General features: G+C 41.1%; 1 protein-coding gene and 1 long non-coding RNA gene across 2 annotated transcripts in view; one reads left to right on the top strand and one right to left on the bottom strand.

The window, feature by feature from the left end:
• The window catches only part of LOC138945498 (uncharacterized), an 82,830-nt gene that overhangs the window by 34,671 nt on the left and 24,951 nt on the right, over positions 1-23,208 (top strand). The window lies entirely within an intron of this gene.
• On the bottom strand, positions 7,998-23,001 carry LOC138945411 (m7GpppN-mRNA hydrolase-like). The gene is made up of 9 exons (XM_070316845.1): positions 22,830-23,001; positions 22,189-22,337; positions 21,401-21,528; positions 20,833-20,931; positions 19,889-20,041; positions 16,890-17,002; positions 12,344-12,617; positions 11,782-11,857; positions 7,998-9,142 (listed from the first exon to the last, which is right to left on the bottom strand). The coding sequence occupies exons 1-9, from the start codon at positions 22,892-22,894 to the stop codon at positions 9,021-9,023; spliced, it is 1,179 nt and encodes a 392-aa protein (XP_070172946.1). The 5' UTR covers positions 22,895-23,001; the 3' UTR covers positions 7,998-9,020.

Genomic DNA, 23,208 nt, shown 5'->3' with positions numbered 1-23,208 from the left:
TTTTCGCGAGCATGATCTAAATTTGAGATCAGTGTTCGCGAGACGAAAATCATTGCAGATTGGCCGACTTCGACAGTGATCTCCGTTCTGTTCTTCACAGTTATGATAAAGACATCGTTCTAAGGTCAAAACAAGTCGACATTTTGGGACTGCTGCCGGAAGGAGACCGTAATATATGGTTGCATCACTACAGAAAAAATCGTCTGCTTCAGCAAACGCCGAAACCAAACGGTTGATTATCACGTGACACTTTTGCCATATTTAGAGTTGTTTGCACAGGAAATACAGCCGCGAAAAAATAGCTCCCTCGAAACTGTCTTACAAATCAATTCCTTTGTAATTTAAAAATTACACAACACCATGAAAAATCATTATCGACGATCGCGAATCTGCTTATATCCATAATACATTACAACAAGAGGCGAAGCCATCAAGGCTCACGTAAGAAATCGACAAACAGTAACACACACACACACACACACACACACAGAAAGAGCATAGGTGAAACTGTGCAAGAAAGCGAGACACTAGATCTAGATCTGTCTGTCTGCATGTAGCCTACTTACAGGGACACGACTGCCAACTAGTCTCGGCCCGCTCAAAATAATAATGACCGAGACTTTCAGTACTTCCTTCGCGTAACGTCTAACCCTCTTACGTCATAATGTGACGTCAATGTAATGTGACGTCTTCAAATGTTAGAGTTTCTACCACAGACATACACACGCACGCACGCACGCACGCACATACGCACGCACGCACAGACAGACAAAGTTACGATCGCATAGGCTACACTTACGTGAGCCAAAAAGCTCTAAATATGTAAAAAAAAAAATCGGTTTGAAACTGAAGGCATCCTGTCAGGGAGAGAATGAGCCGAACTCATTTTGACCTGAGTTCAGGATGATTGAGTGAGGCATCAAGAGTGAGCTAGGTAGGAGAAAACACACATGCACACTCACTTACACACACACACACACACACACACTGTAAGATGAGAAAGAAAAATTTGCAAAATGTTGTTTCATTCCCAGCTTTACTTACAGATTGTGAAATAGGAACAAATCAGTCAACAAGCAAGAAGACAGTAATATAACTCTCTGTTACTGAAAACTCACTAAATTTATTTACATCCACAGAGCTCCCAACTGTTACACTTTCTTCTTCTTCTCCTGCGTTCGTGGGCTGAAACTCCACCGTACACTCGTGTTTTTGAACGAATGGATTTTTACTATATGACCGTTTTTACCCCGCCATTTAGGCAGCTATACGCCACTTTCAGAGGAGCTACGCTTTCAAAGTAGCATGCTACGTGTTTAAAAAAATTGCTACACTGTTACGCCAAGCTTAAAATTGCTACACTCGATCCAATAAACACAAACATACAACAGTTTCCTCTTTCTTGTGAGTCCTTGTAGTTGTACTCATTTCTGCTTCTTACTCCATGTAGCTGTCATAAGACATTGTCCATACTGAAAAATGGCACTTTATACACTGTCTAATAGGAATTGTTATGTTCCTGCTTTCCAAATAAACTTTTTTTCAACGTATATTCTTGCGCGAGATAAGATAAACATTTCACTTGTGGATGTGCAAATAAATTGTAGGCAATGCTACACTTTAACACCATTATTTTGCTATGCTGAAAACAAATGAAAACAAGTCGCGTAAGGCGAAATTACTACATTTAGTCAAGTTGTGGAACTCACAGAATGAAACTGAACGTAGTCCGCCGCAAGTGCAAAAGGCAGTGAAAGTGACGAGCCTGTTTGGCGCGGTAGCGATTGCGCTGTGCTTTACTGTACCTCTCTTCGTTTTAACTTTCTGAGCGTGTTTTTAATCCAAACATATCATATCTATATGTTTTTGGAATCAGGAACCGACAAGGAATAAGATGAAATAGTTTTTAAAACGATTTCGAAAATTAAATTTTGATCATAATTTTTATATCTTTAATTTATTTATTTATTTGTTGCTTAACGTCCAGCCGACTACGCAGAGCCATATCAGGACGAGGAAGGGGGGAATGAAGGGGGCCACTTGTCAAGCGATTCCTGTTTACAAATGCACTAACCCATTACTTGTGTCCCAGCAGGCTTTAGTAAAACTAAATTAATACCTACTGGAAGATTACCAGTTTCCAGTATGTTAAAATAGGCTTAACCTATCTACTGCTGGACTTACATCAGAACACTAACAGATTAAACTATACATGAATCGCGAGACAAGCGGCAAGAGAAGAGATTTTTGGAAAAAATACAGGCGAATGAGCAAGAAGGCAGAAAAAAGAAAAGAATTCATGAAGAAAAAGAGAGCATGACAGGAAAGAGGAACCAAAAATCTACCTAACAGCAAACTAAAAAGCTCCTGCGGTTCCAAAAACAGGAGGGGCCTTTAATTTCATAACCGCAGTGCCCCACTGCGGGAATATCTTTAATTTTCAGAGCTTGTTTTTAATCCAAATATAACATATGTATATGTTTTTGGAATCAGAAAATGACGAAGAATAAGAGGAAATTGTTTTTGGATCGTTTGATAAAAAAAAAATAATTTTAATTACAAGTTTCCGATTTTTAATGACCAAACACACTCGTTAGTTTTTAAGCCACCAAGCTGAAATGCAATACCAAACCCCGGCCTTTGTCGAAGATTGCTTTGCCAAAATTTCAATCAATTTAATTGAAAAATGAGGGTGTGACAGTGCCGCCTCAACTTTTACAAAAAGCCGGATATGACGTCATAAAAGATATTTATCGAAAAAATGATCAAAAAAAAACAAACCTGCGGGGATATCATACCCAGGAACTCTCATGTCAAATTTCATAAAGATCGGCCCAGTAGTTTAGTCTGAATCGCTCTACACACACACACACACACACACACCACGACCCTCGTCTCGATTCCCCCCTCTATGTTAAAACTTGACTAAATGTAAAAAGCTTAATAGTTACGCTTGAGGCTTCACAAGGGTTGGCAGGTCTGCATCTACTTCATTGCGACAGGGAGAATTGTGGTGTTCATTCACTTCAGCCCTAACCTAGCTCTGGTGGGTGAAATTGAAAACAGTTAAGCCTGTCACTGTCACAAGAGTCACTCCACACGGTCATTGAGCCAGTGCTAGGCTTATGCTGACAGTGCCCAGTCAACGAAGGATTCTCAATGACATCGACACTTTGTACGCTTTGTACACTGTAACCATGCTGCCAACTTCTGAAGTCCACTTTAAGGCCTCTGCCTCTATGATCCCTGTTGCAATTGTGGCAGTTCTCCTAATTCTACAGCTTACTACGTTGTTGTTTCTAAGCTAATTGCCGGCGAGAACTAGCTAGTACAAGTTGTGAAGAGGAACAGAGAGAGATAATTTGCCTAAATGTTTCTCTCTGCCCAGCGTTGTAAACTAGTGCATGCAATCGTTGTTAATTCGTGTGATTTTATTTACCTCGCGTTGTGTTTTCCTATCCCCTTGTGCAATGCAAATCTATCCCTTGTCTACGGCTAACTCTTTTTTTTTCCTAAGATTCCGGCTTGACTGGTCAATAAATAACTTAACAGAACAAGAACTCAATCAATCCGAACGTCAATCAGCCATGGAGGGAGCCCACACTTCAATTGTATAGTTCAAACAACGGTTTATTTTACCACAAAGGTTAAGTGACCAGCATAAATATCATACATCAATACAAAAGTACATAGCATGGGGGAAGGGCTCCTAATATGGACCGGCTCCTAATATGGACCACCTCCTGTTCTGACAAACTAACGGCGCTAGAGCGCTCAAAACAGTTTTATTTGCTGTATTGACCCTCTCTGGATAACTTGCACAGTATGTCAAAACAGTTGCAGAAACACAAATCTCAAAATCGTTACTCCGTTAGGCTTGTTCTCTTTTTTTTCACTTTTGGCAGCGTTCACTCTAAATTTGCCGCCTAAAATGGACTCGTATCTGTCCACAGCCCAAGCATTTATCACACAAAAATTGCAATATATGACAGCTAAGACCGTATTTGTTACATTTTAGCAGTGTTGACCCCGAATTTCCACTGCAAATAAAAAATAATAGCAAAATCTCAAAGTATGTGCGAATCCCCTAATATGGACCACCTTCAACAAATCGAAGAAAATGAAAGCTAAAGGCTATTTTCATTAATTCATTAAGAAGCTTGCTGGAAATCTGCCGTGTATTGGCAGAAGGCAGTAAGTCCAAATTTGGTCAAAATGAGATTATCGTATTGTATTGCATAGAAAACAAAGGCGCATCTTTTGTCAAAATGTCTAAGTTGTGCGATCAATTATTATAAATTTTTTTAAAGAAGTAAGTCCACTTAAATTGTTTTAATCAAAGGAAAAAAATTGGCAAATGGAAGCAAGTCCATGGACTTCTTGGTTTTCAGCTTTGCGCTGGACTTACTTCCTTGCCAGCATCATTACGTAAATGCATGTTTCATTGCTCTCTGTTCTCGCAATTTCTCACTTGAAAAAGTCTGGTTCGAGAAATTGAACACCTTATTGTCAGAGGCAGACAGACATACAGACAAGCAGACAAAAAAAGGATGAGAGTGTGTGTGTGTGTGTGTGTGTGTGTGTGTGTGTGTGTGTGTTTGTGTGTGTGTGTCTCAAAACGTGTGAAAGCATCAAATGAATTAAGTTTTTTTAAAAACATGAAATAAACCGAATTGCTCGTGTTTTGTACGAACAACAGCTGTGATTTCATAAAAGCGATGGTGCGCAATAAGGAGTCAGTCAGGCGTTCCTGCATGAACATCAACATCTGCGGGTTTGCAATCAAATAGAGAAAGGAAAGCTACTGAAACAGCTTTAAAATATTATTGAAATGTAGCTAGGTTATGATAGCGCCAGCCAACGCAACAATGAACAGCTTGTACTTATCTGCGCAGGCACATACGTGTATATGTCTTTGGGATATTTTCGTCTATGCATTTATCTTTTTTGTTGGGCACAAGTCACGTTGTGGAGACACTCGGAGAGACCAATTGATGAAAATACTGACAACTCTTGGCAAAAGAGATAGGGGAAGAGAGCGAGACATAGAGAGGGGGAGAGAGGGGGAAGAGAGAAAGAGAGAGAGGCAAACAGACATACAGACAACAACAAAAAAGGATGAGAGAGAGAGAGAGAGAGTGTGTGTGAGTGTGTGTGTGTGCATTCATGTGTGTGTTGTGTGTGTGTGTGGGGGGGGGGGGGGGTGTATGGGAAAACGTTTTCCCCAAATTTGCATTTTCTCAGATAATAAATTGGCACAAAGCAGTAATTCCACTTCCTACTTTATGCCTTTTTCTCAGCCAGATCAAAATAAATGGCGGCGGGGATGTAGCTCAGTCACTAGTGCGCTGGATTTGTATCCAGTTGGCCGCTGTCAGCGTGAGTTCGTCCCCACGTTCGGCGAGAGATTTATTTCTCAGAGTCAACTTTGTGTGCAGACTCTCCTCGGTATCCGAACACCCCCGTGTGTACACGCAAGCACAAGACCAAGTGCGCACGAAAAAGATCCTGTAATCCATGTCAGAGTTCGGTGGGTTATAGAAACACAAAAATACCCAGCATGCTTCCTCCAAAAGCGGCGGGGTAAAAACGGTCATACACGTAAAAGCCGTGGGAGTTTCAGCCCATGAACGAACAAACAAACAAAATAAATGGCAAAAAGCAGTAACTAAGTCCATTGCTGCCTTTTCCTACTTTAAAAAAAAAAAGATTTAAGTTGGGAAATAATTTGGCAAAATGCAGTATGTCCTGTTACTGCCTTTTGCCTTTATTTTTAAGTGAATGAGTTTTGTGTATTAATTTGGCAAAAAGGTAGCAAGTCCACAAAAAAATCATTATTTCTGAGTAATTAATCAAATGTGGGTTTGATATTCATAACAGAAACGCAAAACAATGCCCTGCATTTTATCAGTAAATAAAGATATAATTTAAAGTTTTGCATTTTAACAGTGTCTGGAAGAAAGAAAGAAAGAAAGAAAGAAAAGGAAGAAAGAAAAAAATATCATTTAGTCTCCTCGCTTCCATGAAGTCTTGACATCCAAACAAGTGCTTTTTAAGAGCATTTATTTCTTGTCTTTTTCATTCAAATGACATTTTCCTGTGATGACATTCCATAACTCAGTAAACAAGCATGTCCGTATTATAATATTTTTGCTGGACTTCATTTTTGCTTGATCCCCACATGCAGATGTTCCTTCCATTGAGGTTTTGACAGACCATCATTTCAATGATTTGACAATAAGTACTGCATGAATGAATATGCTAGATGTCATAAAATGCAGTGAGAAAAATATCTGAATCAAATACAGCTCCCAAATATTTCAGCAATGTGATCAGACAAAGCAAAACATATGAAGCTTTTTAGTCTGGAACTGAGTCAAATCAGCGAGACAACCGCAGCAAATTATCAGTCATATACATGGTCAACATTCAAATATGAGCCCCTGCTGTACCTTTTTGTTCTCCATTTTTTCATTCTTTAGAATAAGAGTCAAGTACAAGTCAGCTGCTTCTGCTTAAGGTATTGTCTTATTTATTTAGATGCGAAACAGCACAGAAACAGGGTTGTTTACTTTGAATGAAAGATCTAACTGTTACTAGTGTTAGCCAAAGCAGCTTACCAGTATCCGAATCTCAGCGACACAGTCAAGGAATTTGAGATAAGCCTGAACGTATGGTTTAGTTGTGATTAAAAGAACATTTGAAGTTGATCAACACAGATGCCGTCATCTTAACACTCCTGCTTCTATCATCATCACTGATTCGAATATGGTTATCAGTAGTTTAAAAACCTCCCTCTATTTTAACCTTTTAACTACCATACCGCCCGATACCGCCCGTCTTCCGCCATTGCCGCCATTCCCATACCGCCCGATACCGCCCCTCGCCGGTGTAGCGTCTGTTTCGGTTGTTTGCGGTTGTTGTGCGCGAGCAGTAGTAATAAGACGGTTGCAAATGCATTGTGGGATTGTCTCACTTCCGCCTTGTTTTTTCCCCATGTGCTTTCGATCTCTGTGAGAGTTACAATCGATCTTTTTTCACCAAATTTGTTGGGCGCTTGGTGCCGACATGACAGTGATCCTGATTTCATGACTATGCTGGATTATCTCCACGAAAATAGACATCAATTAGAAGATTCTGGCTTCGACATCAGCATTTCTGTGAACACTGCTGATCTGACCTACTTTGATTGTTCAATGAATATCAACAAGTGACAGCGAAACGGATGATATACCGGAGCAACAAGTAAGCGTAATTTTTCAACTTTATTGACAGGTCAACAGGTAGATAAATCATGATAACACTGCGACATACATACCACCAAGAAGAAGAACACATACTCTTTGAAGTTTGATCCCTATCCAATAACATACCAATTTTTTTTATCAATCTGACAAAGAGAAACTGAGTAATAATAATTTAAACACGCATACCCGTTTTTGACCGTCTCTGCTCAAAATAACTTGGGAGCTGAGGGAGTCTACACAACAATAAACTTGGTAGTTAAAAGGTTAATTAAGGCAACATTTGCAGTTGATTGACACAGATACTAACAGCTGAACACTATAGCTTCTGTTATCCTTACAATTAAGAATAAGGCTATCACCACCTTGAAAATCAGACCCACACTATCAGCATATCCTGCTGCACACTCAGAACATGATCTTAAAGTGTTTGGCAACAAACAATGTTCGAAAATAACAATGTCAGGGATTTCATGCCTTGTTGAATGGTATTCCTTAAAGGCGAGTCAAGATGTAAACACGGCGATAGCATCACAGTGAACAATGACCTCGAACATGCACATTTTTAAGTTAAAGGCAACACATAGAGTGGACATTGCAGCTGACACAACTGGTGTATTTACAACCCAACTCACTTTGGAGAAAAACCGGCACGGTTGGACTAGTGGTAAGGCGTCCGCCCCGTGATCGGGAGGTCGTGGGTTCAAACCCCGGCCGGGTCAAACCTAAGACTTTAAAATTGGCAATCTATAGTTGCTGCTCCGCCTGGCGTCTGGCATTATGGGGTTAGTGCTAGGACTGGTTGGTCCGGTGTCAGAATAATGTGACTGGGTGAGACATGAAGCCTGTGCTGCGACTTCTGTCTTGTGTGTGGCGCACGTTTTATGTCAAAGCAGCACCGCCCTGATATGGCCCTTCGTGGTCGGCTGGGCGTTAAGCAAGCAAACAAACAAACAAACAAACAAACTTTGGAGGAACACAGAGGAACCCCCCTTTTAAGACCTCCCCCCTTTTGAGACCTTACTTTTTCAGACTTTTTCTTCATAACCTCTGTAAATTTACCTCCATTTTAAGACTCCCTCCTTTTTAAGACCAGATTTTCTCAGATTTTGGGGGTCTTAAAAGGGAGGTTCCACTGTACAACTCTTCCAAAGCCCATCTATTCCTGGTGAAAATCACCTCAAGTACAGGAAGCAAGATATCAATGCTGGCTTGAAATTCTCTCTTCAGTTAAACGTTGACATAACCAAGAACATACAATGTAATGTTGAAGTCCCAATAAATCAGCACCAATCTGAAGAAAATACTGAAGATTTGACACACTGCATATTGATGCTGTGTTCACAATGGCTTGGCAGTGTAGTCTCCCTTTACATTCCCAGAAAATGAGCAAATATGTTCATTTAAGATAGGACAAGGAGAGGTAGTAGCAGGCGGGAAACAAAACTTTTTCTCCCAGAAATGCGTAAAGTGCACAGAATCAGATCATAAATGTTCCCCCATCCCAGGTTTAAAAATGTATCAGCATCACACACAATGCCCACAAACTTCCTCTTCAGCAAGTTGTATCCAAAATGTCTTTAAAAATATTTTTTGTCATTCTGTTTCCCCCCAAAAGTTAAAAACATATTTGTAGAGTATTGTATCTCCTGAGAGATTCATCAACAGAACTCCATTTGAAAAGTCATGCACAAAGTTTGACGTTTTTCCATCCTTTCTTCAATCTACTGATATGGCCTGTCAAATTTCTTTCCCTTTGTATCCATGTGGAAAGAGTTACCACTTTAGGCATTCCAGGATGGCTTCCGCATCGAACTTGAAGTTGAGCATGGCTTTGGAGTGAAACTCATCCAGATGAAGTTTGCCAACGTTCATGTTGGCCTTGGTCTTGGATTTCCCTGAAGATCAAACACACAGAGAAATATATACCTGAATTGTGTGCAAGTAGGTGAGGGGAGGAAGAGTTATGGGGGGGGGGGGGGGGGAGAGAGAGAGAGAGAGAGAGAGAGAGAGAGAGAGAATCATTCATGGGTGCAACTCTTCCGTCTAGGACGGAATTTCCGTTTTTCTCAGGAGGCTGCAGACGGAAAATCCGTTTTTATGAAAATTCTGGAGCAAGGCCATTGTGTTTGGGTATGGGGTTGCTTGAGAGGTCAGCCACTTTTGACCATGCCTGATAGGGACGGTTGTGTAAAGGTGCCAAGAGGGGTGGGGGGGGGGGGGGGGGGGGGGGGGGAGGAAGGATGTCAATGTCATGTCATACTGGTGAATGTGGCATCTTAAGTGCTGTATGTGTATGTATGTAAGTTTCCATTTGTGTCCCCAGAACAAGCATCTATTTGGGACAAAAGTGCTGTGAGAGAGAAAATGTAAGTTTTACGCCCTCACGGCAAAGCCATTAGGGGCATGTTACACGGGAAAACCCGGCTTTGTATGAAAAGTGCTGTGTATTTAGCCTTCCTTATATACCCCACTTTCAGCGATTCAGAGACCTTCAGTGGGTAGAGAAAATTTGCATTCCTGATCTATGAACCAGTGGTATTTTGCTTCAGATACATTGAGTCCTTTAGAAAGTTGGCAACTAAAACAAGCTTGCTTGAAACTTATTTATCTTTTAATTCAAGCTATGATTCAACAATCATTTGCGAATTTAACTCCTAAAATGAACAAGAAGGGCAAAGCCCATACGACTCACATGCTTGACCTTGACCTTTACATGACCTTGACCTTCAGCTAAACCTAGCAATGACATCATACACTAAGAACTGCTTTACACATTTTTCCTACCAAAATATATGTGACCTTGACCCAAGGTCAAGGTCATCCAAGGTCATGCAACACAAAGCTGTTAATTCAAGACATAGGAAGTACAATGGTGCTTATTGGCTCTTTCTACCATGAGATATGGTCACTTTTAGTGGTTCACTACCTTATTTTGGTCACATTTCATAAGGGTCAAAGTGACCTTGACCTTGATCATATGTGACCAAATGTGTCTCATGATGAAAGCATAACATGTGCCCCACATAATTTTTAAGTTTGAAACAGTTATCTTCCATAGTTCAGGGTCAAGGTCACTTCAAAATATGTATACAATCCAACTTTGAAGAGCTCCTGTGACCTTGACGCAAGGTAAACCAAACTGGTATCAAAAGATGGGGCTTACTTTGCCCTATATATCATATATATCATATATAGGTGAGGTATTGAATCTCAAAAACTTCAGAGAAAATGGGAAAAATGGGAAAAATAGCTGTTTTTTAGACAACATTTATGGCCCCTGCGACCTTGACCTTGAAGCAAGGTCAAGATGCTATGTATGTTTTTTGGGGCCTTGTCATCATACACCATCTTGCCAAATTTGGTACTGATAGACTGAATAGTGTCCAAGAAATATCCAACGTTAAAGTTTTCCGGACGGCCGGACGGACGGACGGGGGGGACGGACGGACGGACGACTCGGGTGAGTACATAGACTCACTTTTGCTTCGCATGTGAGTCAAAAAGCAGTATCAGAAGATTGCATGTCCATGGCAAGGGATATAACTCTGGAGGTTTCTGTTTTTGTCTAAACCTTCTTCTTTTTAACCTGAGCAGTTAGCCCCTTTGAAAGTATTCAATTGAAACAAACTCAGTGACTTGAAACTTGTTTCTCATTTGGTTGAAGCTATGGTTCAACAATTATTTGAGAATTTACCTCCTGCAATTATAAATTCATAAGCTTCCAGTAAAGAAGTTGTAATACAAGGGAGGTGACTGTAATTTCCTGTGTTTGTGAAAACTTTTTGTTAGCATGGTAATTTTCCTTTAATTCAGTAAACATTTTTTAAATCAAAGACAAAACTAGGTGATAAATCAATCACCTTCAAGTTTACAAGATTTTTAATTTGGGCATCTTCAATTTTAAGTTTGTTAGCAAGGAGAGGCTTCTAAAACCCTTCTTCAAATGTGTTGACCTTGTTTTTTGTAGACCCTCTAGCAAGAGTGATGCAACCAAACACCTTCAAGTATAGAGGTGTTTCATGTTGTGCATCCTCCCCCCGATTGTTCATATTATGCATATCCGCAAAGCCTGTTTGTTCTGAAATAGATTTAGAGTCAAAAGAGGCCATTCAAATCCTCCCTGAAATGCAAAAATTTGTTTTTGGGTGGAGCGCCCCCCCTGGACCCCCCAGCAAGGGCGCTGCCCCTGCACCTCGCCGGGGCCTTGACGGCCCCTGCCCCTGGACCACGACCTTTTCAGTTTTTTCATTTTCCAGCAGTTGCACCCATGAGAATGTGTTTTGTTGTTTACACACACACACACTGTAAAGGCACAGATGAAACACTTTTTGCAATACATTGTACTATCTTCTTTTTTTTTAATAAAGATTCAGCTGTCTTAAGACTATTATGTTTAATGCCAAAGAAAAGTCTGCTTTTATCCACAAAGCAGACACACAAATTATAGTGTATTGAACTGAATTGCATTGTATCATGAAAGTATTTTCAATGATAGCTGGAAGAGTGCTATCACTTTGTGCCTGTGAAAACTGACCTGGTTTGGTGTCTGTGTCCTGATACTGATCTCTCCGACCGCCTCCGCCAAACATTGCTCCCCCTCCTCCTCTTGTCTGAAAACAGAATAAAGTCATTGATAGTTCAGTTTCATTGAAGAGTTATCTACTATACTGAATAATTTACACAAATTTAAAGGAGTTCCTCGGGTAATGTTTAAAGCAAACATCTCCTTCTGTCATACTTTGTTTTCCGGGGGTGATTTTGTGTTTCTGTAACCCATCAAAACCCAAAACTCTGAAATGCTTTGTGTGTATTTGGCCCTGTCAAGGAGGGAGAAAGGTATGAGCAAGTCTACACATTCGTCTCCTTATCCTGGGTTCATGGGCTGCAACTCCTTACTCTATGGCAAAATCTATTTGTCAGTATGAGCGAAGATGTCTCCTGAGCTTGTCTGTACTCTAAGTGAGAAATGGTCTTTGTGATCATGCAAAACTGCACTGTACACTCTCTGTGATTTCAAACTTTTAAATAAAAAAAACCCACAAAAACATGAAGCTTTTATCATACACACATATACTACAGACTAATAAAGCTCTTACCATTAACTGAACCGGTCTGCCCTGCTGGCCACCCTGCGTCGTTAAAAGGTCACTAAACTGCTCGCTGAGGCTCCTTGCCACTGGACCTTGACCCTGTTGACCCCTTCGACCTTGACCCTCTCTTGTAGGCGGAGCGTCACCCTGGGGACCAGGCTGGCCTTGTCGTCTTTGACCTTCTTTGCCCTTGCCGCGTCGACCTTTGACTGTGAACTCTGAGGCTGGCAGGGTTGGTTTGTATTCGCTCTTCTCTTTGGCAATCCACTTGCGTAACTTGCTGCAACCGACAACAAACAATTGGTAACACTGACAGAAAAATAAACTTGAAAACATCTGAGACAGAGAAATCTCCAGATCATCTTATTTCTTCAAAGTAAGCTTCTTTTTTTTTTTTTTTTAAGAAATAGACTGCCATGGACCAAAGATGCCTTTTCAAAAACCATTAAAACTATCCTTTATGTGCACACAAAAAACCATGAAAAAGTATGTGCACACACACAAATCCAAATAAAACATCTTCGCATCCACCCACACTTTAATAATAATAATAATAATAATGCAAACTTTTATAGCGCTATTCTAGAAAAATGTCTACTCTTAGCGCTTTACAATACATACATCGACCAAGCATACTATACACGCACAGGCAAAGAAACCGACCAAACATAACCAACAAACTATACATGCACAGGCAAAGAAAACGACCAAACATACAATACACGCTCAGGCAAAAATAACAACCAAACATAAGCAAACATACTATGACCAAACATAACCAACATACTATACGCGCGCAGGCAAAGAGAACAATCAGCACATGTAATAATTACTGACAACTAATAATGCAGGCATACAGTGACAGTCCAATACACAGCCTAAGCACAAGAACCACAGTAGGCTTCTATATAAAAACGTGTCAACAGTACTATTTACACACACACAAACAGTGCTGACACAAATCACTTGCGCTGAAAGAGGTGTGTTTTGAGATTTGTCTTGAATGTAGTGAGAGAATCTGTGTGTCTGAGAGGCAGAGGTAATCTATTCCAGGTCACAGGGGCCTGATAGGCGAAGGACCTCTCGCCACATGTCTTTGTTTGCACTGTGGGGAGTCGGAAGAGTCGCGTGTCGGCGGCGGAGCGAAGCTGACGAGAGGGGGTGTAGAGATTGAGTAGTTCTGACAAGTATTCTGGGGCAGAACCAGAAACGACGGCAAAAGAAAGAGAGGAGAGTTTGTATTCGATCCTTTTAGTGATAGGCAGCCAGTGTAGAGAGTGAAGAAGGGGTGTGGCGTGTTCATACTTGGAAGATTTGAAGACCAGGCGGGCAGCGTTATTTTGGATCCTTTGACAGGGATCGCGTTTACCGGTAATTTCCGGTATTTTACCGGTTAAGATTCGCCAATACCGGAAAAAAAAGTGGATGTCGGTCAGACGTACCGATTGTTATTTGGTTTGACCGGTAAAAAAAAAAGTAGTAATTACAAAAATCGTTTGTCAGTACGAGAGAGAGAGAGAGAGAGAGAGAGAGAGAGAGAGAGAGAGAGAGAGAGAGAGAGAGAGAGAGAGAGGAGAGAGAGATTTGGATGGCTTGTTGTGACAGCGCTGCCGCTACAATGTTGCGATTATGTCTCCATTGATGACACTTGATGTCAAGGTGTCAAACATGACGTCAAAAATCAGACATCATACTTTTCGCGCCAAGTTTCTTTCGGTTCCCGGTCCATCGTAAAATCTTTCAGTTTATGTTATAAGGGACGGCGTCTAACTATAGCCGACATAGCATCATACTGGGAAATCACGTACTCACACCAGCTTAGATCTTTGTCTACATACAGTTGATTATTGTGAGGCGAGTCGATTGCGATGAAGAAGCAACGATCTTTACTGTCTTTTCTACCCCCAAGAGGTGAGAAAAGGCCTTTGAATGAAGGAACTGAAAGTGAAAGTACTTCACGGCCTAGTACATCTGCAGAGCCCGAGTCTCAAGCGGCGGCAAAGAAACCAACATCGGCATCTTCCACTGTCAAACGATTTCAGGAAAAATGGTGCAAAGAGTTTCTGTGGTTGCGGACAGAGGGGGAGGGGGAGAACTTTCTCATGTTTTGTGAAGACTGCAAAAAAACACGTCAAAAAAATGGTTACACAAGAGGTTGTCAAAATTTTCAACATTCATCTCTCGAAGACCATTCAAAATCGCTAAGTCATAGAAATGCTGTTGGAACATCAGATAAGCAACTTTCGATGAAACCTGTATCTGAGCAAGCCAAACAAAGTGAGAACGAGTGTCTCAATGCACAGATTCGGACAGTCCTATACATGGCTCAAGAAAATATTGCCGCGTCCAAGTTTGAAAGCCTACTGAATCTGCAACGTGAAAATGGTTGCTCATCACTCAGTGCCGGGGTAACTTACAAACACCATGAGACTGTAGCTGATATGGAAGAAGCTCTTTTGTCTGTAACAAAACAGGAACTGAGAGAAAAGATTGATCGAAGTGATTATGTGGGAATTGTGATTGATGAGACACTTAACTGTACGTTGGACAAAAAACTCATTGTCTTTGCACGCATCGTTTTGGATGGCACCCCTGAAACTGTATTTCTTGGAAATTATACCATCGATAATGGTACCGCAGAATGTGTGTATGCAAAAGTTCAGGAGGTGTTGAGGGAATGGGGCATCGACGAAGATCACCCTCGCCTTGCAGGGTTAGCTTCAGATGGAGCATCAGTTATGACTGGACAAATCACGGGTGTTGGGGTGCGAATGAAGGAAAAACAAGCAAAGCTTATTCATGTGCACTGTATTGCTCACAGGACAGCACTAGCCACGAAAGATGCAACAAACAGTGTTGAAACAGTCGCAGATTATCGTCTCTGCCTGCAGAATTTGTTCAAGCTGTACAGAGCATCGGGTGATCGGACACACAGATTGAAGCAACTGTGCGATGCTCTTGATGAGGTCGAGTACAAATGTCTAAAACACCCAATAAGTGTGCGGTGGCTGAGCTTGGGCAAGGCTGTGGATGCTGTGAAACAAACTTATCCAGCCCTTATTCTGGAACTTGAAGAAGAAGGTCAGCGTGGGAACACTTCGGCAGTTGGACTACTGAAGAAAGCAAAAATGTTTATCTTTGTTGCGATTACCTACATGTTGGCGGATGTCATTCCCGTCATCGATCGGCTGAATCTCACTTTTCAGAAAGATAACGTCAATCCGTCTACAATAAAGCCCATGGTGGAAAGCACCACACACATGCTGACACAACTTCTTGACACACCAGGAGACAACGAACGAGAGTTTTCTAACTCACTGCAGGGAGCAACATTCAACACCACAACTCTCACCCATCTTCACAACAGAGGACAGTACGAAAGAGTACGTAGAGAGTTTATTCAGGGTCTGATTGATGCATTGCGCCGTCGCTTCCCACAGACTGAAGTGACTATTTTGTCAGCGCTGGCAACCGTCTTTGATGTGGAGCGTTATCCTGGGGCTGATAGATTAGCAGGGTATGGACAGGCCGAGATGGATGTGCTGAGACGGCATTACACAGCTGTGATCAACCCAGAACGAGCACAGCGCAACTTTTTACCCTTCAAGACTGCAGTCACAAATTATGGCGCGACATCTTTCGACACCGTGTGCAGGTGTGTGATCAGGCAACTGTATGACCAATTTCCTGACTTTGGCGAGCTTGCCAAAATAGCTCTGGTCATCCCAGTATCTAGCGTGTACGCAGAGCGAGGATTCAGTGTGCAAAACCTCATCAAAACAAAAGGGAGAAACCGCCTGAATGAAGACCGTGTCAACCGCCTGATGATGCTTCGCTGGCACAGCAAGTCACTCAGGGATTTTGACATCGGCTCTGCGCGTGAAAACTTTTTGACAACAAAGACTAGGCGAAAGTGAAACTGTAACAGTAAGTAACTAGTGAGTAAGTCTTCCAGTTGCGTGATTACTATTTGCTTTCCTATTTTATTTCGGAAGTCTCTCTCTCTCTCTCTCTCTCTCTCTCTCTCTCTCTCTCTCACAGCGGCTGCTGATGTGTCACTGTCAAGTTGTGCGACAGTTGCTTTGAAGGGGGGGGGGGGGGGGGAGAAAAAACGTCCGCATATCACTGACATTGATAAACATTGATTTAATGTATTGTAAGTCATTGTTTGTCTTTTACTGGTTGCCTTGGCAAGCTTACCGATTTTCGTGAGAGCCTTGTAGCCAGCTCATGACGTCATACCGGTTTGAAAAATACCTAGCGCGATCACTGCCTTTGAAGTCTATCTAAGAGGTACTTAGGGAGACCGGCCAGAAGAGAATTGCAATAATCCATCTTTGAGAGGACTAAAGAACACACTAACGTTTTGGTTGCATCAGTGGTGAGGTAGTGACGGACTGAACTAATCTTGCGTAGCTCTAGATAGGCGGACTTTCACATAGATTCGGCAGATAAAAGGGTTAGTGAGAACTTTAGGAAGAAACTTTTTGTGAGAGGGGAAAAATGCAAAACAGATAGAAGAAAATTGAATGTTTAACTAGTTTTTACCCACCTGACAAAAGGAATGACCTTGAAGAAATTGTTGGGCTCAATTCCAATCGACTGCTTTGTGATGGGATCATTTTTGTGGGTTGGTAGGGCTTCCACTGGCATCCATTTATACTCCTGAAAAGAACACCAAACAGAGAGTTTAAACTTTGTTACTAAAGGTGGAGATTCAACACACTAGCTGTTTCATGTCTTGGAATTTAAAAAAATCACCATGAGGTCATGTTACAGTCATAGACATAAATGCAAGTGGACAGACACACATGCACACGCACACAGTGCAAAGAACAATATTTAAATCCTGAAACTATAGTGAAACGTCTTCTTGTGACTTTCTCTCTAAACATATCTGTCAAATGGGACAGGAGTTTCGACTTCAATTTTTGTCATTTTAATCTCAAGCTCTTCCCCAGACATACGTACATAGAGCATAGAAAATATGATTCAAGCATGAGGGGCAGGGAGATAGTTCAGTTGGTAGCGGTGCTGGCTTTGCTGCTACAGGAAAAAAACCACTTTTAGGACCTTAAAAAATCTGAGAAAATCGGGTCTTAAAAAGGTGGGAGTCTTAAAATGAAGGTAAAATTACAGAGCTAACGAACAGACAATCTGAAAAAGCAAGGTCTTTAAATGGGGGAAATCTTAAACTGGGTGTATCGCCATGGGTTCCAACCCCAGGTTCAGCGAGGGATTTATTTTGCAGAGCCAACTTTGTGCGGACTCCCCCCCGGTGTCCAAACATCCCCACGTGTTTGATAAAGATCCCAAATTCACAGGGAAAGCATCAAGGGTTGGAAACATGAATACACGCTTGCAAGGAAAAAAAGAAAAGAAATGGGGGGTAGCGATGTACTGTATGGCAGCTCGCTTTCCCCAAAGAGAATGCAACCCGAATTTCCATGAGGGTAACTTCGCAGTACTATATGAAAGCTTATCCTTATCTATACAGACCTGCCTACCCCTGAAATGTACCATGTGTAGTTTTGGGTGTGAAAATAAGGCAAATGTGTAGTTTGGCAGGTGAATGTGTAGTATTTCAATTTGATCAACCCAAACCGCAAAACAGAACAGTTACTTATACCGTACTTCTTCTTCTTCTTCTTCAGCGTTCGACACTTATACCGTACTAAAACAAACACTCAACACTCCAAACAAAACTATTACAATGTGAACAATACTCCTCATACAAATACAAACAAAGCCCCCACAAAAATACAAGCCAAGCATTAAGTTTATTTGTTAAGAAAAAAATTATTAACTAGTTTGGAACATTTGCATGGGTGAAACTGATCAGAATTAAAAATAAGGAAAATGAGGCCGGGGTCCAGGGGCCGCCCAGGCCCTGGTGGGGTGCAGGGGCAACACCCTCTTAGAAAGAAAACGAAAAATCAGGCTTTTTAAGGGTAAAAGTAGGCCTTTCCTGGTATCTCAAACACACAAATTTGCACAGTAAACAATGATAACAAATGCCAAGCTGTAGTCCGATAATTCGCGCGCTCAGGGAAACAAAGATTCAGCGATGTCCGGTCACTGTGTTAGAGAAAATACAGATCGGATCGCCGGCGAAAAAAAAAAAACCCCACATTTTTTTTTCTTTTTTACAGATTTTCAAAATAAGGAATTCTTTATTTGACCAATTTCATTTGGCGGATTTCCGCCCTGAGGCGGAAAAGTTTCACCCATGCATTTGTTAAAAGCTATGTTTAGGGGTATGCAGTTCATATACAGTGGGACCCCCTATTCAAGACCTGTGACAATCTGAGAACATCAAGTCACAAAAAGTAGGGACTGGGAGTATGTGTATCAACATGAAGACAAATTTGCATATAAACAGAACAGGTTTGCGTCGGCAATAATAATAATATGGCAGGTCATTGCCTCTGCTCTGGTTACCGATCTCTCAAAAGTGAGCTTGTCTTGGTCTTCTTTCCCTAGCACGGGTTTCTTCACAAAACAGTCCAATTTTTCCTCTGCTTTGGTCGGGATTTCTCGAATTCCTCATGAGAAGTGCTTTTCTTGTGGCGGTTACACGGTCGTAAAGCCCACTGTGCTTCTCTGAAAAAGCCGTGTTGCACACAGTGCAGTGGGCAAAATGCTTCCCTTTTCTCCACGAAACTAGGCATGGATGCTCCTCATAGTACTTTGGCAGAAAAGCCTTGCTGGGAGTTTGACCAAGCTTCTTTTTTTTGCTCCGTGGCGGTTGATCGCCAAAGTCTTCTGAATCCGTGTTCGTCGCTGTAGCCATTTTTTTTCCCTCCAGAAAGAATGAGCTACGAAGTGACCGCGTTCAGAAAAGTATGTGCTGAAACGCCCGCGATAGTTGTAATAACAGCAGCAAGACCAACTGACTACGCTACTCTTGCGGGCGCCGGGCATGTTTTGCACGCAGTACACAACCGGTTAGTACAAATTATGGATCGGAACTCGCTCGCGTTTTTGCGTATTCAAAATGTCAAAATGTGTAGTCGAAACGAAACGTTTGCGTAGTATAAGACAAGCATGCGTAGTTGCGTAGTTTGGGGACCAAAATCGTAGTTTACTACGCTCAATGTGTAGTGTAAACAGGTCTGTCTATATGAACTGGAGCTTCATATATATATATGTTACTAGATGAATACCCGCTTCGCCGGGTACGGCTGCGCCGGGAAGAAGTTGAGCCGAATACCCGGCTGTGCCGGGGACCCGGCCGGCGCACCGCACGGAGGAAGGGAGACAAACGCGGCTGAAAACACTGGAGAAGATAAGGAAGAGTTACTGGGAATGGATCGAGAGAAAAACCAAAATCGGTTCAGCGCTGCGCGCGAAAAACCAAAATCGGTTCAGCGCTGCGCGCTGAGAGCACGTGTTGAAATATCTCATCGATGAGGTTGTGTCCGGGGTGTAGCTGAATACGGTCTCCAAATTTGAAAAAGATCCACCGAGAACTTTGGCTTGGCATCGCGGACACACACACACACACACAGACAGACAGACACAAGTCGTATATATATAGATTACACATACCCTGATTTCTTTGCGTAGCTTTGGCTGTATGGCGCTGTCTGTCTGGATTCCTGGGATGATGTAGAGTCTGGTGAACTGCTCGCTAAACCAGTGGTCAAGGTACTGTGCGTCATGTATCTGTTTCTCCACATCAATTCCAGTTTCTTCATACACCTGCACAGGTTTACATCATAAACATCCATCATTACACCCCCGGTATAGGGGTGTGTATAGGTTTCGCTTGATGTGTTTGTTTGTTTGTTTGTTTGTTTGTGTTCGCATATAGATCTCAAGAATGAACGGACCGATCGTCACCAAACTTGGTGAACAGGTTCTATACATTCCTGAGACGGTCCTTACAAAAAGTGGGACCAGTCAAACACACGGTTAGGGAGTTATTGGTGGATTAAAATTATACAAGGACTTACAGAGGGACATCTTCATGGTCAAAGGGAAATAACCATTCTCACTCAGTCACTGCCACCAACTGAGAAGGTTATTTCCCTTTGACGGGGGTGTTTTTCCTACCTCGTAGGAATTTCTTGTTATGTTTAAGGAGACAAAACAGCGTTTGCAATACATCGTGCATTTAGTTCTATTCCACGTAACATTTTAATTGCAATGAATTTGATACAAATATGACATAACCATAGCGTACTCTGATCGCCATGGACATAACCAAATCACACCCAAAAAAACTAAGTATTTTCTGGGGATATACTAGTTACTACCGGCTGGTATGTGAGTAGGCCACATAATAACAGAGAAAAGAAAGAAAACCAATGATAGCGATTCACTGAATCAGTGAATGTACATGAATCCATCCCCACATTAAATGCAAGTAATAAATTCAGTGCACATTCAATTAATCGCTTTGTATCAGCAAGCATCAGCATTACAATATATTGAGCCGCACATTTTTACAAATCGGCTTATAGTCATCTATCTATTGGAAAGTCTCTTACCTCTCTTACAGCACATTCAATTCCACTTTCTTCACTCTCCACTTTCCCCTTGGGAAAACCCCAACTTGTCTTGCTTGTGTAACCCTGAACCATCAGCACCTATGAGTAGACAACATAATTGACTAAAACACATCATTTTACAAGGTTCAAGCTAGTCATCCAAACTGGAGAAAGGTTTGAAAACAAAGACAGAGGTATGTATTCATGCACTCACACTTAACCAGACACACTCACCCAGACATCCAGCTACACAAACACACACACACACACAAAACACACACACACACACACACACACACACACACAAAACACACACACTCCCCCAGACATTGAGACACACACAACCAGACACCCATCGACCCCCATCTCCCACACACACACTCAGTTTTCAACCTCATTATATTAAAAGCAAAAAATCATCTGCATTAATTTGTTTTATAAATCTCAACAAATATAAAATGCCTCTGAGTCTGATTGACAGTCTAAACAATACATTTTGAATTCTTGTCCATTATAAGGCCTCTTTTTTTTTCTTTTTAGCTTTGTTTTACAAATGTTTGAGACTCACATGTTTATAGTCTGGTGATAGCAAGATGCCTCCGTATGAAGGAATACTGCGTTTATACACTGTCCATTCTTGGTACATAGCATCAAATTTTGGAAGAAAATGGCTCAAACTAGGCAAATACGAGAAGACTGAAAATGAGTTAAGGAATTAATTAAGGTCTTCTCAAGTTGCTTCAAAAACTGCATATATTTATAAACCTTTATTGTATATGTGCATTCCTCTTGATTCTATACTAACATTGTAAGTACATGTGTATATTAGTTAAATGCTGTAAAGATGTCGATGTAGATATCAGGTGTGTGATGGTCTGAGGTTTACTTGTACATGCCACATGTGTCCATCTGTAACGATGATCCAACGCCGAAAAAACTATGTTAACAGAGATATATACGTGCGTGGTTGGTACAAAAAGGGATAACGATGTGCATGTTTGGTGTCTACCGTCGCTATGATTATCAATACTTAACATCCGATAGTGATGGTTGCTATATATCTATAATTTTATAATCATGGTTTGTTTTACATGTCAATTTTATGATACACAAAGATTATGAAATGTATCTTGTTGTCTGTATGGTTCTTCCAGTATCTACTATACATGCTCTTCTTATTTATGTCTTCTGATAACAACTATCTATTTATACATTCACGCATTTTGAACAATCTGTACTCAGATAGACTTTATGTGGACTTAACAACAGATTTTGGTGTTTTTTTCTTCCCCTTTTCTCCCATTAAAATTCCCACCACCATGCATTGAAGTTGTGCAAAGTAAACATCAAGGATACTGTATTTGGTCAGTGCTTTGTGGTTGCATTTCGGCAACTCTGCTTGTTCATTGCAGTAAAAGTCGATGTAGTGCCAGTGGGCATGTTCCGTGATGTAGAAAATACGGATAGGGTGCTGTTCATTGCCATCAGAGTTTATGACAAAGCGGCTGAAAAAGAAAACAAAACAAATGAGGATGTTTTTCCAATTCACAAACAGTTAAACTTCATGTAAAACATTTATTTTGATAAACGTTTTCCAGATGATTCATGGCAATGTACATTATATATATATGTAATACAATGGTGTGTTTTTTTTAAACACAGCTTTTATGCACTCCATCAGCTTTTGTTCACTCAGTGATGAGATTAGATCTAGAGGTGCTTAAAGTTACATGCTGTAAAGATGTCGATGTAGAAATCAGGTGTGTGATGGTCTGAGGTTTACATGCCACATGTGTCCATCTGTAACGATGATCCAACGCCGAAAAAAATGTTAACAGAGATATACGTGCGTGGTTGGTACAAAAAGGGATAACGATGTGCATGTTTGGTGTCTACCGTCGCTATGATTATCAATATTAACATCCGATAGTGATGGTTGCTAACAAAGCTATCTGATGTGAATCTCTCAGAAATATCTTCTTCATTTGACTTCATACCTGCACAGATCGGCCATGATGTGGTTAGGAATCTCCATTTCGCCTTTCCTCTTTGGTTTGGCCATGTTGGTTTTGGAATAAAAACCAAAATCAAAATAAATAAATCGACAACAAATCCTCCGTCCCGATCGGTTTTGATTTCTTCTCACGGACCTTCATACCAGCTCTTGCATTTCGGTTACGTCCCTTGTTTTGTCTTTTTAACTAACATTTTTGAAGACTATACAGATTTATGTTTCGAAATACAATGAAAACAAATCAGCACGCTTTAAAACAAGTTCATTTAATTTTACAATAAATCTTTAATTTTTACTGCCGTATGATATTTTACTCAGGTTTTGTTAAATATTTATTTGAGCATATTTGTATGATTAGATGA

Source organism: Littorina saxatilis, linkage group LG1, assembly GCF_037325665.1.
Source record: "Littorina saxatilis isolate snail1 linkage group LG1, US_GU_Lsax_2.0, whole genome shotgun sequence".
Classification (NCBI taxonomy): domain Eukaryota; kingdom Metazoa; phylum Mollusca; class Gastropoda; order Littorinimorpha; family Littorinidae; genus Littorina; species Littorina saxatilis.
The sequence above is the reverse complement of the archived record's forward strand: the minus strand, read 5'-3'. Positions and strand labels throughout refer to the sequence as shown.

What these genes read in the sequence shown, in the direction of transcription:
- LOC138945411 (XM_070316845.1), bottom strand. Translation starts at nt 22,894, where the DNA reads ATGGCCAAACCAAAGAGGAAAGGCGAAATGGAGATTCCTAACCACATC. An exon ending in TATCACCAGACTATAAACAT is followed by an intron (nt 20,932 to 21,400) that starts GTGAGTCTCAAA and finishes GTCTACTCATAG; the next exon opens with GTGCTGATGGTTCAGGGTTA. An exon ending in AGCTACGCAAAGAAATCAGG is followed by an intron (nt 17,003 to 19,888) that starts GTATGTGTAATC and finishes TGTTCTTTTCAG; the next exon opens with GAGTATAAATGGATGCCAGT.